At 47.0% G+C, this 16,710-nt stretch overlaps 1 protein-coding gene across 1 annotated transcript in view; it reads left to right on the top strand.

Annotated features, from left to right (window-relative positions):
• MSH6 (mutS homolog 6) overlaps nucleotides 1-16,710 on the top strand; it is a 26,838-nt gene continuing 10,128 nt past the window's right edge. Inside the window, exons 1-3 of the mRNA XM_030828337.1 lie at nucleotides 1-412; nucleotides 10,356-10,552; nucleotides 15,910-16,079. Of these exons, the coding sequence (XP_030684197.1) occupies nucleotides 153-412; nucleotides 10,356-10,552; nucleotides 15,910-16,079 (627 nt within the window). The 5' untranslated portion in view covers nucleotides 1-152. The remainder of the gene's footprint in view (nucleotides 413-10,355; nucleotides 10,553-15,909; nucleotides 16,080-16,710) is intronic.

Genomic DNA, 16,710 nt, shown 5'->3' on the forward strand with positions numbered 1-16,710 from the left:
GGCGAGGCGCCTGTTGATTGGCCACTGGGGCCCGGGTTCCTCCGGCGGAGCGCGCCTCCCCCCAGGTTTCCCGCCAGCAGGAGCCGCGCGGTAGAAGCGGTGCGTGTAGGCGCTCCGTCCGACAGATCGGTTGGGCCTTGCCAGCTGTCGCTATGTCGCGACAGAGCACCCTGTACAGCTTCTTCCCCAAGTCTCCGGCGCTGAGTGATGCTAACAAGGCCTCGACCAGGGCCTCACGCGAAGGCGGCCGTGCCGCCGCTGCCCCCGGGGCCTCTCCTTCCTCAGGCGGGGATGCGGCCTGGAGCGAGGCTGGGCCTGGGCCCAGGCCCTTGGCGCGCTCCGCGTCGCCGCCCAAGGCGAAGAACCTCAACGGAGGGCTGCGGAGATCGGCAGCGCCTGCGGCCCCCACCAGGTAGCGGGGTGGGGGTGGAGTCGAATGCAGGGGCATAGCGGCGGGGCGCTTGGAACCCAGCGAGGGGAGGCTCGCACAGGGGGTTGGAGGGTGCACGGCCTGGCCTTGGACTCGGAGGAGGCGGGGCCGCAGAGTTGGCTTGAATGAGTGCAGGGGTCGAGTCTGGAGCATTTGGGGGTGTAGCTTGTAAACAGGGTCGGAGGAGAGAGGCTGTGCAGGAAGAGGGCTGCAGGGAAGACGCCGAGAGTTCGGGCCTTTTGGAGGGAGGAGACGCGTCCCGCCAGGTGGGGGTGCTGGGCTAAGGAAAGGGCGACGCGCGCAGCTCCGGGTGGGGAGGGGGCGTGGGAGGGGGGAGCACTGGGGGTGGGGCGAGAAGGGGAAGGCGCCGGGCCCGCTTGGTGGGCGGGGCGGGGCGGGGCGGGGCGGCGGGAAGGAGGAATGCCTGCGGGAGGCCGAACGCCGAGAGCCCGGTGGTGTGGGGTGCGAAAGAAGGCTCTTCGGCCGGCGCGGAGATAGTGAGTTGGGGCTCCAGTAATCGATCGAGGTAGACACTTAGAGGTAGTTAAAAGCCGCGGTCGCCGAGACGCCTTGGGGACGTTGGGCCTTCGGCGTACGTGAGGGGCCGCCGAGGGGGTGGGCCACGAGCTGCGGGCCCGGGGGGGTGTGTCACCATGGGGACCGCCGGGCCTGATTGGGCGGGGTGCGGGCGGGGCGGGGCCGGGGGGGAGCCGAAGTGTTGGGATCCGGCTGGGTCCTTCGGTAGGTAGGCTGCACGTGCACCGAGACGAAGATAGAAGCTATATTTTGACGTATGTGGAAATTCGTGTCGAGTGGAAAATATTTTATTTTATGAAATAGTGTAGTTTTTGTGGGGCACCACTGGGCTTTTAGAGGCCTTAATCGGGCGCTGGGCAAAGATGTGTGGATGTGACCCCGGGGAAGCCTGTCGGGAGTTGTCCTCACTTTATGGGCAGTTAAGTGCTTTTTTTTTTTTTTTTTTTTTTTTTTCTTTTTTGAGAGTTTCGCTCAAGTCCAGGCTGGAGTGCAATGGCGCGATCTCAGCTCACCGCAACCTCCGCCTCCCGGGTTCAAGCGATTCCCCAGCTTCAGCCTCCCGAGTAGTCGGGATTACAGGAATGCGCCCCCACACCCCGCTAATGTTGTATTTTTAGTATAGGGGGGGTTTCTCCATGTTGGTCAGGCTAGTCTCGGAATTCCCGACCTCAGGTGATCCACCCGCCTTGGCCTCCAAAAGTGCTGGGATTACAGGCGCCAGCCACCGCGCCTGGTCTGTTTAGGGCTTTTTATCCGGGCAGCTGGCTACATTTTGAAAAGCTTGCTTTTACCGTTTGCCAGATACATATATATATATGTATATATATATTTTGAGACGGAGTCTTGCTCTTTTGCCCAGGCTAGAGTGCAGTGGCGCGATCTTGGCTCACCACAACCTCTGCCTCTCGGGATCAAGAGATTATCCTACCTCAGCCTCCCAAGTAGCTGGGACTACAGGTGTGCCCCACCACACCTGGCTAATTTTTGTATTTTTAGTAGAGACGGGTTTCACTATGTTGGCCAGGCTGGTCTCGAACTCCTGACCTCTTGATCTGCCTGCCTTGGCCTACCAAAGTGCTGGGATTACAGACATGAACCACCGAGCCTGGCCGTTTGTCAGATATTAAACACAAAGTTTAATGGTCGCTATTTGAACAAATGAAGAAATAGAGGCTCAGAAAAAATAACTCATTCAAGATAAGAGATCCAGTTAGTGTTTTTTGTTTTGGTTTTGTTTTGAGATGGAGTCTCGCTCTGTCGCCTAGGCTGGAGTGCTGTGGCGCTTTTTCGGTTTACTGCAACCTCTGTCCCCTGGGTTCAAGTGATTCTCCTGCCTCAGCCTCCCGAGCAGCTGGGATTACGAGTGTGCGTCACCGCGGTCCGGCTAATTTTTCACCATGGAGTTTCACCATGTTGGCCAGGCTGGTCTTGAAACTGCTGACCTCAAGTGATCCACCCACTTCAGCCTCCCAAAGTGCTGGGATTACAGGCGTGAGCCACCGTGCCCGGCCGCTAGTTAGTGGTTTTGAGTAATGGATTTCAAATCCATTAGATCCAGTTTAAAGTGTCCTAAAGGAATTCCGAGATTTTTCTAAGTGTAATTATAGTGTTACCCTTGTTTAAGCGACCCTTTGCCGCAGTTTAAATATATATAGTTGTGCATTAGTAGAATATGCTTGTGGGGAACAGAGCCAGCATCCGCAATAACAAACTCCTGGTTAGAAAAGCATGACGTATTGTTTACTTGAGCATGAATTGATTGTTGAATCCAAACCAAACGGGTGTATTTATTGTAAGGACGTACTTTACATTCATATTGAAAAGCATATGTTATTTGTTTCTTGAGGTTGAGTTTAAGAGACTTGCAAACATAAAACGTTGTATACACTTCACCTCCCATTATGGAGAGGATTCCAGGGTATTCAAGAAAGATGGGCATTTGATACTAGGTTTCTAAAGAAACTGCAGTGTCTAGATCACTCTGCCGAGCACAGCATTAGGCATTATGGATCCTGGATACAACCATGAACACGACAAAGCAAAGAGGCAATTCTAGACTCCAAGTGGAAAGGGGACGGAGAGGATGCGGGTCAGGCTAGGCTCTCAGCTCTGTAAACCGAAACCAGAAGGACAAATAGGGTTAGACAGATTATAGTGAGAGTGGGAAGCTGGTTCAGGAAGAGGAAGGTCTGCAAATTGTGGGTAGGATGAAAGAAAGGAGGAGGAGGCAGCATTGGAGAAGTTAAGCAGAGATCCAATCATGAACAGTCTGATGAGCTACAGAGACATTTGGACTTACTCCATGAATCATTTAAGCCTTAAAACATGTTGAGCATTTTTTTTTTTTTTTTTGAGCGGAATTTCACTGTTGTTGCCCAAGCTGGAGCGCAGTGGTGTGGTCTCAGCTCACTGCAACCTCCGCCTCCTGGGTTCCAGCAATTCTCCTGCTTCAGCCTCCCAAGTAGCTGGTATTACAGGTGCCTGCCACTACGCCTAGCTAATTTTTTTTTTTTTTTTTTTTTTTTTGAGACAGAGTCTCGCTCTGTCGCCCAGGCTGGAGTGCAGTGGCGCAGTCTCGGCTCACTGCAAGCTCCGCCTCCCGGGTTCACGCCATTCTCCTGCCTCATCCTCCTGAGTAGCTGGGACTACAGGCGCCCGCCAGCACGCCCGGCTAATTTTTTGTATTTTTAGTAGAGACGGGGTTTCACCGTGTTAGCCAGGATGGTCTCGATCTCCTGACCTTGTGATCCGCCCGCCTCGGCCTCCCAAAGTGCTGGGATTACAGGCTTGAGCCATCGCGCCCGGCCTCCAGCTTATTTTTGTATTTGTAGTAGAGACGGGGTTTCACCATGTTGGCCAGGCTGGTCGTGAACTCCTGACCTCAGGTGATCCACCCACTTCAGCCTCCCAAAGTGTTGGGATTACAGGCGTGAACCACTGCACCTGGCCCTGAGCCACCGTGCCTGGCCCAGCATCTTTTAATGTTTGTCATTTAGATTTCCTCTTGTGCTGAAGTGTTTGTCTTTTGCTGTTTCTTTTTTTTTTTCCTAGTTCTTTGTCAGTTGTGTGTGATGTAAATGTCTTCTTTCACAATGAGTTCTTTCATTTAGTTTATGGCTTTGTTGTTGTTGTTGAATAATAGAGGTCTGTGTTGCCCAGGCTGGTCTTGAACTCTTGCTCTCAAGCGATCCTCCCACTTCAGCCTCCCAACCTGTTGGGATTACAAGTGTGAGCCACCACACCCAGCCTTATGGCATCTTTCGATGAACAAATTATTGATTATAATGTGGAATTTGTCCTTTTATTTTCTCTGTGGTTAGTGTTTCTATAGGTTTTATTTAAGAAATCCACAGGGAGGCTGGGTGCAGTGGCTCATGCCTGTAATCCCAACGCTTTGGGAGGCCAAGGCAGGCCAACATGGCTAGACCCTGTCTCTCCAAAAAATACGAAAATTAGCCACGTATGGTGGCGTGTGCCTGTAGTCCCAGCTCCTTGGGAGACTGAGATGGGAGGATCGCTTGAGTCCAGGAGGTTGAGGCTGCAGTGAGCCAAAGAGATCATGCCATGCACTCCAGCCTGGGTGGCAGAGTCAGACCCTGCCTGCCAAAAAATAAAAAAAAAGTTGGTGAAAATGTTGATTTTATATTTTAGGAACAAGTAGTAGTTGACAGCATAATTATGGGCTAAAGAGAAAGCAAAAATAATGTGATTTTAAACCAGAATTCAAAAGATCTGTTTAACGTATGTTTAGACAAAGTCATTACTTATTATATCAAAGTTTTAACATTTATTTTGTGAGCTGTCAGCTTTTCTTCTTAACATTTTTCCCCACTGTCTTAAAAAACCCCAAGAATACCAGACATTTAAGCTTAAATGTCTTAAATGCTTAAAGCTTTAAAAGCACTTGCAAAATCCTAAAATCATAATTTAAGGTGTTTTTGGAGGGCAGGAGCAGTGGTGGCAGGCAGTGTTTTGCTTTGTTGCCCAGGCTGAAGTACAGTGGCAGATCTCGGCTCACTGCACCCTCGACCTATCCGGCTCAAGCGATCCTCCCATCTCAGCTTCCTGAGTAGCTGGGACCCCAGGTGCACACCACCCCATGCCTGGCTAATTTTTAAATTATTTTGTAGAAATAAGGTCTCACTATGTAGCCCAGACTGGTCTCGAATTCCTGCGCTCTCAAGAGATCCTCCCAAAGTGCTGGGATCATAGGTGTGAGCCACCACACCTGGCCTATTTTGGCATTCTTGAAAACTGCAGGATTACCACAGATAAAATTTTAAAATTACCTTTAAAGAATTAAAGTTTACACACATAAAAAGTTTGGTTTGTTAGCACTGAGTGAAGAAAAATTTTGAGAAATGTTTAAAATTTTTAGTTTTGTTACACAATACATTTTACTACCTGTTTAATTATCTTTTTTCGCTCAGAAACCACAGTTTCCTGGGCCCAGGATGTTTAGTGGTACTCTTTTTCTTCAAGCTTTTTAGCATTGGAGGAACTGCATATTACTAAAATTTTTAGTCTTAGCATTTTATAGCTTACTGCTATTTCTTTTCTTTCTTTTTTTTTTTTTTTTTTGAGATGAAGTCTCACCCTGTCACCCAGGCTGGAGTGCAGTGGCACGATCTTGGCTCACTGCAACCTCCGCCTTCCGGGTTCAAACGATTCTCCTGCTTCAGCCTCCCGAGTAGCTGGGATTACAGTTGTCCGCCACCACGCCCAGCTAATTTTTATATTTTTAGTAGAGACGGGGTTTCACCATGTTGGCCAGGCCAGTCTCGAACTCCTGACCTCGTGATCCACCCGCCTTGGCCTTTCAAAGTTCTGGGATTACAGGCATGAGCCACTGAGCCCAGCCTTTTTTTCTTTCTTTTTTTTTTTGAGACAGAGTCTTGCTCTGTACCCAGGCTGGAGTGCAGTGGCATGATCTGGGCTCACTGCAACCTCCACCTCCCGGGTTCAAGGGAGTCTCCTGCTTCAGCCTCCTGAGTAGCTGGGATTACAGGCGCCTGCCACCATGCCCAGCTAATTTTTGTATTTTTTTAGTAGAGACAGGATTTTGCCATGTTGGCCAGGCTGGTCTTGAAATCCTGACCTCAGGTGTGATCCGCCTGCCTCGTCCTCCTAAAATGCTGGGATTATAGGCGTGAGCCACCGCGCCCGGCCCAGCATACTGCTATTTCTTTCTTTTTTTTTTTTTTTTTTGTGAGACAGAGTCTGTCGTCCAGGCCGGAATGCAATGGCATGTTCTTGGCTCACTGCAACCTCTGCTGCCGGGGTTCAAGTGATTCTCCTGCTTCAGGCTCCCAAGTAGCTGGGATTATAGGCCTCTGCCACTGCACCTGGCTAATTTTTGTATTTTTAGTAGAGACGGGGTTTCACCATCTTGGCCAGGCTGGTCTTGAACTCCTGACCTCGTGATCCACCTGCCTCGACCTCCCGAAATGCTGGGATTACAGACCTGAGCCACCGCACCCGGCCCATACTGCTATTTCTTTTTTTTTTTTTTTTTTGAGACGGAGTCTCGCTCTGTCGCCCAGGCTGGAGTGCAGTAGCGCGATCTCGGCTCACTGCAAGCTCCGCCCCCTGGGTTCACACCATTCTCCTGCCTCAGCCTCCCTAGTAGCTGGGAATACAGGCGCCCGCCACCACGCCCGGCTAATTTTTTTTTGTATATTTAGTGGACACGGGGTTTCATCATGTTAGCCAGGATGGTCTTGATCTCCTGACCTCGTGATCCACCCGCCTTGGCCTCCCAAAGTGCTGGGATTACAGGCTTGAGCCACTGCGCCCAGCCCCATATTGCTATTTCTTAAAAGCAGAGAAATTATGTGTGAGATTCTGTAAGTATAATGGTATATAAAGGATAAAATGATGTTGAAAAACAAAATTTTTTGTTTAAATGCTTATGTTTCTAATATTTTATTTCAAAAAGGAATTTATTTCAAAACTGATAATGGTTGGATCCAGCTTTTCACACAAACTTGTTTTTCCTAGTGAGGATGCACATTTATCCTGTAAACAAATTGAAGAGTTTTTTAATTGCTTGCTTAGAAATGAAATAATTCTTTTCTTTTTTTTTTTTTTTTTTTTTTTTGAGACAGTCTCGCTCTGTCACCCAGGCTGGAGTGCAGTGGCGCGATCTCGGCTCACTGCAAGCTCCGCCTCCTGGGTTCACGCCATTCTCCTGCCTCAGCCTCTCCGAGTAGCTGGGACTACAGGCGCCCGCCACCACGCCCGGCTAATTTTTTTTTTATTTTTAGTAGAGACGGGGTTTCACCTGTTAGCCAGGATGGTCTCGATCTCCTGACCTCGTGATCCGCCCGCCTCGGCCTCCCAAAGTGCTGGGATTACAAGCGTGAGCCACTGCGCCCGGTGAAATAATTCTTTTCTAATGACCTTTTAAAGCATGAGACCTCACTCATCATTTAAAACAATTTATACTGTATTTTACACATGACAAAGTTCTAAAGTAACAGCCCTTTTCTAAGACTAAAGTTACAGTCCTCCCTTTGTATCTGAGGGGGATCGGTTGCAGGACCCCCTTGTGAATACCCAAATCCTTGGATGTCCAAATCCCTTATGAGATGTAGTATTTGCATATAACCTATACACATCTTCCCCTGTACTTTATCTCTAGATTACTTACAATACCTAATACAATGTAAATGCTTTGAAATTAGTTGTTCAACTATATTTTAAATTTTGTATTTTTTTTCCTTTTTTTTTGAGACAGAGTCTTTTGCTCTGTTGCCCAGGCTGGAGTGCAGTACAGTGATCACAGCTCACTGCACCTTTAACCTCCCAGGCTCAAGCTGTCCTCCTGCCTCGGCCTCCCAAAGTGTTGGGATTACAGGTGTGAGCCATCATACCTGGTCACTGTTTTTTATTAGTTTTAAATTTTTGATTTAAAATTTTTAATCTAGGTTGGTTGAATCTGGACTGGAACCCAAGGATATGTTTGTTGAGCATACTGTATTTACTTTGGAATAAAACTAGAATGCTTAACTTATATGTTAAAAATACTTTATTTGGCCAGGCATGGTGGCCCACGCCTGTAATCCCAGCACTTTGAGAGGCCAAGGCGGGAGAATCATTTGAGGTCAGGAGTTTTGAGACGAGCCTGGCCAACATGGCAAAACCCTGACTCTACAAAAAAATGCAAAAATAAGCCAGGTGTGATGGCGTGTGCCTGTAGTCTTGGCTATTCAGGAGGCTGAAACACAAGAACCGCTTGAACCGGGGAGGCAGAGGTTGCAGTGAGCCGAGATCGCGCCACTGCACTCCCGCCTTGGCGACAGAGCAAGACTGTCTCACGCACACAAAAAAGAAGGCCAGGTGTGGTGGCTCACGCTGTAATCCCAGCACTTTGGGAGTCTGAGGCGGGTGGATCATTTGAGGTCAGGAGTTCAAGACCAACCTGGCCAACACGGTGAAACCCTGCCTCTACTAAAAATACAAAAACTAGCCAGGAAGTAGTGACACACACCTGTAATCCCAGCTACTCGGGAGGCTGAGGCAGGAGAATCACTTGAACCTGGGAGGCAGAGGTTGTGGTGAGCCAAGATCATGCCACTGCATTCCAGACTGGGTGACAGAGTGAGAACCTGTCCCCCCCCCCCAAAAAAAAAGAAAACTTGATTACATATTATAGTTATCGGTATAAAACTTTTTTGTTTGTTTGTTTTTTGTTTTTTTTGGAGATGGAGTCTTGCTCTGTTGCCCAGGCTGGAGTGCAGTGGCGTGAACTCGGCTCACTGCAAGCTCCGCCTCCCGCGTTCACGCCATTCTCCTGCCTCAGCCTCTCCGAGTAGCTGGGACTACAGGCGCCCGCCACCACGCCCGGCTAATTTTTTGTATTTTTTTAGTAGAGACGGGGTTTCACCGTGGTCTCGATCTCCTGACCTCGTGATCCGCCCGCCTCGGCCTCCCAAAGTGCTGGGATTACAAGGGTGAGCCACCGCGCCCAGCCCAAAACTTTTAAAATGAGGTCTTTTTTGCACATACCTTTCAGGTCTCAGTCAGAAACTTGAGTTACTTTTTTTTTTTTTTTTTTTGGAGACAGAGTCTTGCTCTGCCACCCAGGCTGGAGGGCAGTGGCCTGACTGTGGCTTGCTGCAGTCTCAACCCCCTCAGGCTAATCTTCCTGCCATAGGCTCCCTAGTGGTTGGGACTACAGGTGTGTGCCACCACACTTCATCAGTGTTTTTGGATTTTTTTGTACAGTCAAGGTCTCACTATGTTGCCCAGGCTGGTCTCAAACTCGTGGGCTCCAGTGATCTTCCCTTCTTGGCCTCTAAAGTAGCTGGCACTACAGGGGTGTGTGCCACCACAACCAGCTAATTTTTTAAAATTTTAAGTAGAGACCACGCCCTACTATATTGCTTAGTCTGGTCTTGAATTCCTGGTCTCAAGTGATCTCCCTCCTTGGCTTCCCAAATTGCTCACATTACATGCGTGAGCCACTGTGCCCGGCCTATACTTACATTTTTTGAAGAAAGGGATACTTTATATTCCATGATTGGGTCTAAATCATGTGGTTTCAACTGGCTAATTGTTTTTCTAAAATGTCTAAAATGTTCTGGTTATGTGCATCTTTTAATTTTGAAGTTATTCTGTGAAACCTTTAAGCAGGCCTAGTATCTAATAGGTAGGGATTATCAGCAGTTTGTGGCCTCCCCATCACTGATAGGTAGCTCTTCTGTATTCTGTTAGATTCCTCCCCCCTGCCGCTGAAAACTCATAGGGCTAAATCTGTTTTTGTGAAGATTCAAAATCTGTTTTTGATTTTGTAGCAATATATACTCTGGCACGTTAGGCCCTCAGTTGTTGACTTGAGTTTTTCCATAACTAGTTTGGAGGGGGAGGGTAATAGAGTGTTAGGTAGCTTTTGGAATACATAGGAGTGTAACTGGAAAAAGATTCCAAGCAATTCTAATGAATTAGATAATTTACCTGATTAGTAAATTATATAATCAGTATGCTTTATAATAATATTGTGAGTTAGATCCTGTTTCTGATATGTACATACCATATCGTATAGGTGCTACTAATATGGAGAGCATATACAGTGAGTCCATGCCTTTTTCCTGCCATCAGCATTATACCAAAATTCTGCCATGGTTTTTAAACTTTGATTCTGAGAAAGTTTCTCACCCTAATAACATAACTATATTTGTGTTTGTCTTCATAGTTAATATGCATTATGATATCAGCTTGCATACGTTTTTAAAATGACTTGAATGTCTGACTTTAAAAATTATTTTAAAATTTCTGTGCTTCAATATTAATGCCAGAAGACTTGGAATTGTTTATTTGTAGGTAACTGCCTTTAAGGAAACTTGACCAAATATTAACTAAGTTATGTATTTCCTTTTGGCAACAGTTGTGACTTCTCACCAGGAGATTTGGTTTGGGCCAAGATGGAGGGTTACCCCTGGTGGCCTTGTCTGGTTTACAACCACCCCTTTGATGGAACATTCATCCGCGAGAAAGGGAAATCAGTCCGTGTTCATGTACAGTTTTTTGATGATAGCCCAACAAGGGGCTGGGTTAGCAAAAGGCTTTTAAAGCCATATACAGGTAAGAGTCACTACTGCCGTGTGTGTGTGTGTGTGTGTGTGTGTGTGTGTGTGAGAGACAGGCCGACTTTTTTCCATATGATGAAATTAAGTGTATTTTACCCCAGTAAATTGCAAGGGGTGGCAGTTGTGAAAGCTTCTGGCATGGGAAGGGGATGCAATGTGGTCTCTAGCTGGTTTGTTTTGTAGAATGGAATTTTTATTTCTGTCCTTTGAGTGACTTACAGCAATTATACCCTTAATAAGGGTAAACTAAACTGTCCCCCCATCTTGAAGGGTCCAAGAGAAAGTTAATGTCATCAGGATACATAGCCTATAGATCAGCGACATTCCCTAGGAAAGGTGGAGATGCATACTACCTGGCCTCCAAACTACCACTAATGAACACATCTGAGTTGAATTTCACACCAAACTCCTGGAACCATAACTTTCTCTTCCCAGATCTAGTCTTGTTTATCACAGACATCAACAGCCTGGCATGTTTAGCCTCACTTGGGCTAGGTGCACCCCATCGTCTCTTGTACAAGTTCTCTTTCTTTTTTTTTTTTTTTTTTCTTCTGGTGACAGAGTCTCACTCTGTTGCCTAGGCTGGAGTGCAGCGGCACAATCTCGGCCCACTGCAACCTCTATCTCCTGGGTTCAAGAGTTTTTCCTACCTCAGCCTCTTGAGTAGCTTGGGATTATAGGCACACACCATGTTGCCTGGCTATTTTTTTTTTTTTTTTTTTTTTTTTTTTTTTTTTTTTTTTTTGAGATGGAGTTTTGCTCTTTTGGCCCAGGCTGGAGTGCAATGGTGCAATCTCAGCTCACTGCAACCGCCACCTCCCGGGTTCAGGTGATTCTCCTGCCTCAGCCTCCCGAGTAGCTGGGATTACAGGTGCATACCACCATGCCCAGCTAATTTTGTATTTCTAGTAGAGTTGGGGTTTCACCATGTTGGCCAAGCTGGTCTTGAACTCCTGACCTCCAGTAATCCACCCACCTCCCCCTACCAAAGTGCTAGGATTACAGGCGTGAGCCACTGTGCCCAGCCACCCAGCTAATTTTTGTATTTTTAGTAGAGACGGGGTTTCACCATGTTGGCCAGGCTGTTCTCCAACTCCTGACCTCAGGTGATCTGCCCACTTCGGCCTCCCAAGAGTCTCCAGTCTAGTAAGTTGTTGTACTCGGTGTTGTAAAATCCAAACAAGGGTCAGTTTCCCAGGTAACTGGGAAATTCCCAGAATCATACTCTTTCGTCATAGTGCTCATCCTACAAAAAAGGGTTGGGGGCATTTTGTCTAAAATTAAATCTAAATGGTGATCTGACATACAGGTGGAAAGAGAATTGGGAAGTTTTGTTCTCTCTTCTACCAACTTGCCATATAATCTTGGCCAAGCAAAGTAACTTTTTTTTTTCTTTTTTTTTTTATTAATTTTTTTTGCACACAAAACAATAAACATTTTCTAAAAATACATACGAACAAAAAGATGCATATCAAACATATTAGGAAGGTTGCACATGGGAAGACGGGGAACAGAAATGGGGAGTGGGAATTAAAGAAAATAAATGAGAGAGGGACTTTGTATGGATCAATGATAATAACTCAATCCTCTTTGACAAAGAAGAAGGAGAAGGAAGAGGAAGAAAAAGAAAGTGGGATAAAGGATCAGAAAGGGAGGAAAATAGAAAAAATTAGAGTATGACTCCAGGGTAGAACTGTTTTGTTGTCGCTGGGTTGGTTGGTTGGTTTGTCTGTTGTATTTTTCATATGTTTCGCCATGTTGGCCAGGATGGTCTCGAACTCCTAGCCTCAAGTGATCGACCCACCTCAGCCTCCCAGAGTGCTGGGACTACAGGCATGAGCCACCACGTCCAGCCCCCACATTGCTTCTGGCCTCCGTGGTAGACCTCCCAGACGGGGCGGTCGGGCAGAGGCGCTCCCCACATCGCAGACGGGGCAGCCGGGCAGAGGTGCTCCTCGCTTCCCAGCAAAGTAACTTGTTTTTTCTTCTAATCTTTTTAAAAGAAATAGAGACAGAGTTTTGCCATGTTGCCCAAGCTGGTCTCAAACTCCTGCCTGAGCTCAAGCAGTCTGCCCACCTCAGCCTCCCAAAGTGCTGAGACTACAGGCATAAGCCACCATGCCCCTGGGCTCAGCCAACTTTTTTGTTCTGTTTTCAAGAGATGGGGGTCTCACTCTGTCACCCAGCCTGGAGTATAGTGTTGGAATCATAGCTCACTGGAGCCTTGAACTCCTGGGTTCAAGTGATTCCCCCGGCTTTAGCCTCCTCAGTAACTGGGACTAGAGGTGCCTGCCACCACACCTGGCTAATTGTTAAATAGTTTTGTTCTGTTTTTTTTAAAAGAGATGAAGGTCTTGCTATGTTGCCCCCAGGGTGGCCTTGAATTCTTGGCCTCCAGTGATCCTTCTGCATCAGACTCCCAAGTAGTTGGGTGATCTGGCTAAAGTAACTTATTTTCTGATACTGTTTACTTATATTTAAAATGAATCTCATTGGGGTTGCACTGGGGCCGGGCATGGTGGCTCACGCCTGTAATCCCAGCACTTTGGAAGGCCAAGGCAGGTGGATCACCTGAGGTCAGGAGTTCGAGACTAGCCTGGCAAACATGGTGAAACCCCGTCTCTACTAAAAATACAAAAATTAGCTGGGCGTGGTGGCACATGCCTGTAATCCCAGCTACTCGGGAGGCTGAGGCAAGAGAATTGCATGAACCTGGGAGGTGGAGGTTGCAGTGAGTCGAGATCATGCCACTGCACTCCAAACTGGGCAACAGAGAGAGACTGTCTCAAAAAAAAAAAAAAAAAAAGGCTGGGTGCAGTGGCTCACGCCTGTAATCCCAACACTTTGGGAGGCCCAGGCAGGTGGATCACGAGATCAGGCATTCAAGACCATCCTAACCAAGATGGTGAAAGGCTGTCTCTACTAAAATACAAAAATAAGCTGTAATCCCAGCTACTCGTGAAGCTGAGGCAGAGAATTGCTTAAACCTGGTAGGCGGAGGTTGCAGTGAGCTGAGATCACGCCACTGCACTCCAGCCTGGGGAACAGAGTGAGACTTCATCTCAAAAATAAATAAATAAAATAATAAATAAATAAAATGATCTCTCATTGAACCAGATGATATATGAAGTCTCTTTTAGGACCAATTTTGAGATTTAAAAAAGTTTGGCAGAATTACTTTTTTTTTTTTTTTTTTTTGCAACGGAGTCCTGCTTTATCACCCAGGCTGGAGTGGAATGGCACAATCTCAGCTCACCTCTGCCTCCTGGGTTCAAGCGATTCTCCTGCCTCTGCCTCTGCCTCTGCCTCTGCCTCCCGAGTAGCTGTGATTATAGGCGCCCACCACCAGGCCCAGCTAATTTTTGTGTTTTTTAGTAGAGTTGGGGTTTCACCATGTTGGCCAGGCTGGTCTCGAACTCCTGACCTTAAGTGATCTGTCCACCTTGGCCTCCCAAAGTGCTGGGATTAGGTGTGAGCCACTGGGCTGGCCCAGAATGACTTTTAAAAAGATCGATAAGGCCAGGCGTGGTGGCTTACACCTGTAATCCCAGCACTTTGGGAGACTGAGGTAGGCGGATCACCTGAGGTCAGGAGTTGGAGACTAGCCTGGCCAACATGGTGAAACCCTGTCTCTACTAAAAATACAAAAATTAGCCAGGCATGGTGGCACATGCCTGTAATCTCAGCTACTCAGGTGGCTGAGGCAGAATTGCTTGAACCCGGGAGTCAGTTTCTTTTTTTTTTGAGATGGAGACCCACTTTGTCACCCAGGCTGGAGTGCAATGGTGCAGTCTTGGCTCACTGCAACCTCTGTCTCTGGGGTTCAAGTGATCCTCCCGCCTCAGTCTCCGTAGTAGGTGAGACTACAGGTGTGCACCACCACGCCTGGCTAATTTTTGTATTTTTAGGAGAGATGGATGTCACCATGTTGGCCAGGCTGGTCTTTAAACTCCTGACCTGAAGTGATCCACCCGCCTTGGCCTCCCAGAGTGCTGGGATTACAGGTGTGAGCCACCACGCCCAGCCCTAAAGTTGTATTTTGGTGGAACGAACTGATGTGAGAAATAAATTTTAACCCGTTGAGTCTGAACTGGGCTACCCTTTCAAAATGTGAAGGCCCCTTAAAGTAGCACATCGGTTGGTTATTCTTTTATGTATTTAGATATATCTGATCTGGTTGTCTTTGGGACAAACTCATATTTAATATCATAGCTTCATGTAACTGACAGTGTAGTCTTTGTCTTCCTGAAGTGTTTGTTTGTTTGTTTGTTTGTTTGAGATGAAGTCTTGCTCTGTCGCCCAGGCTGGAGTGCAGTGGTGCGATCTTGGCTCACTGCAACCTCCGCCTCCCGGGTTCAAGTGATTCTCCTGCCTCAGCCTCCCGAGTAGCTAGTACTACAGGCATGTGCCACCACACCCAGCTAATTTTTGTATTTTTAGTACAGATGGGGTTTCACCATATTGGTCAGGTTGGTCTTGAATTCCTGACCTCGTGATCTGCCCACCTTGGCCTCCCAGAGTGCTGGGATTACAGGTGCGAGCCATTGTGCCCAGCTAGTAAGTTTTTAAGAAAGGTTCTCAAACCCCTTTTAAATCTTCTGCCTCACTTGAAGAGGTAGGTCCTACCTGTTCAGGGCTGTAGCCCCAGGTCATTAGAAGACAGACTAAGTAGTCCTGGGTGACCCCATAGAGCACCTTCAAGGAGGTAAAATTGGCGATTTTAGTTTCACCGGTAGTTTTTCCCTGAATATTTATTCCTTTTGTGCTTTATTGATCTGTCTATATCAATAAAAAGTAATGGGGCATTACAAATTATACTTGTCATTCTTGTTCATTAGGGCAGATGTTGTAGGTTGAGTCAAGTGTCCAGCCAACAAGTTATTTTACGTGTGTGTGTGTATATACATATATATATACACATAATTTTTTTTTTTTTCTCCCATCAAGACAGGGTCTTGCACTGTCGCCCAGGCTGGAGTGCAGTGGTGCAATCTCGGCTCACTGCAACCTCTGCCTCCCAGGTTTAAGTGGCCTTCCCACCTCAGCCTCCCAAGTAGCTGGGACTACAGGTGCACACCACCACCCTTGGCTAATTTTCGTATTTTTTTTGGTAGAGATGGGGTTTCACCACATTGCCCAGGCTGGTCTCGAATTCCTGACCTCAAGTAGTCTGCCCACCTAAGGCTCCCAAAATGCTGGGATTACAGGCGTGAGCCACCGCACCTAGCATGTATACATTTTAAGATAGAGATGGGGTTTGCTGTGTTGCCCAGGCTGGTCTTGAACTGCTGGGATTACAGGCGTGAGCCTCTGCACCCAGCCCTTATTATTTATAAATACATTTCTTTCTAGGTTCAAAATCAAAGGAAGCCCAGAAGGGAGGTCATTTTTACAGTGCAAAGCCTGAAATACTGAGAGCAATGCAACGTGCAGATGAAGCCTTAAATAAAGACAAGATTAAGAGGCTTGAATTGGCAGTTTGTGATGAGCCCTCAGAGCCAGAAGAGGAAGAAGAGATGGAGGTGGGACACTGCAAGCATTCAGTTGTTATTTATGTTAGGGTGATGGGGGAAGAAAGGGGGAGGGTGTATGAACAAGATACCTTGTTTTATATATGTGTGTGTATATGTATTGTTTTATTATACATACATGCATACTTCTGTACTTCCCTGGACTGTAGGATAAGTTAGGTTACTTAGAATCTCAACAGCTAGCATCGTTTTTCTTACGTTTTCAAGCCTACTGGCAGGGTAGGCAAGAGGTAGTACCATTTTGGTAAGAAGTAGAGAGCTAGGGACAGTAAAGATGGAGTAATATATATATGAGGGTATAGTCAGGCCCTAGAAATTAATTATCCAGTTTTATGTTTTTTATAAAAAAACTGAGATGGGGTCTTGCTATGTTGCCCAGGCTGGTCTCAAACTCCTGAGTTCAAGGGATCTGCCCGCCTTGGCCTCCCAAAGTGTTGGGATTACAGGCGTGAGCCACAGCGCCCAGCCCCAGCTTTATGCTTTTAATTCTAAAACTTTTTTTGTTGTATTTTGCATTGATAAGAATAGATGTTAAATAAACCTTGAAATACAACCTTGGCTCAAATGTTAATGGTCATGGATAAAGTGAATTAAAACTTGTCAGGGGACAGGTGTGGTGGTT

The sequence above is a fragment of the Nomascus leucogenys genome, chromosome 14, assembly GCF_006542625.1.
Source record: "Nomascus leucogenys isolate Asia chromosome 14, Asia_NLE_v1, whole genome shotgun sequence".
Classification (NCBI taxonomy): Eukaryota; Metazoa; Chordata; class Mammalia; order Primates; family Hylobatidae; genus Nomascus; species Nomascus leucogenys.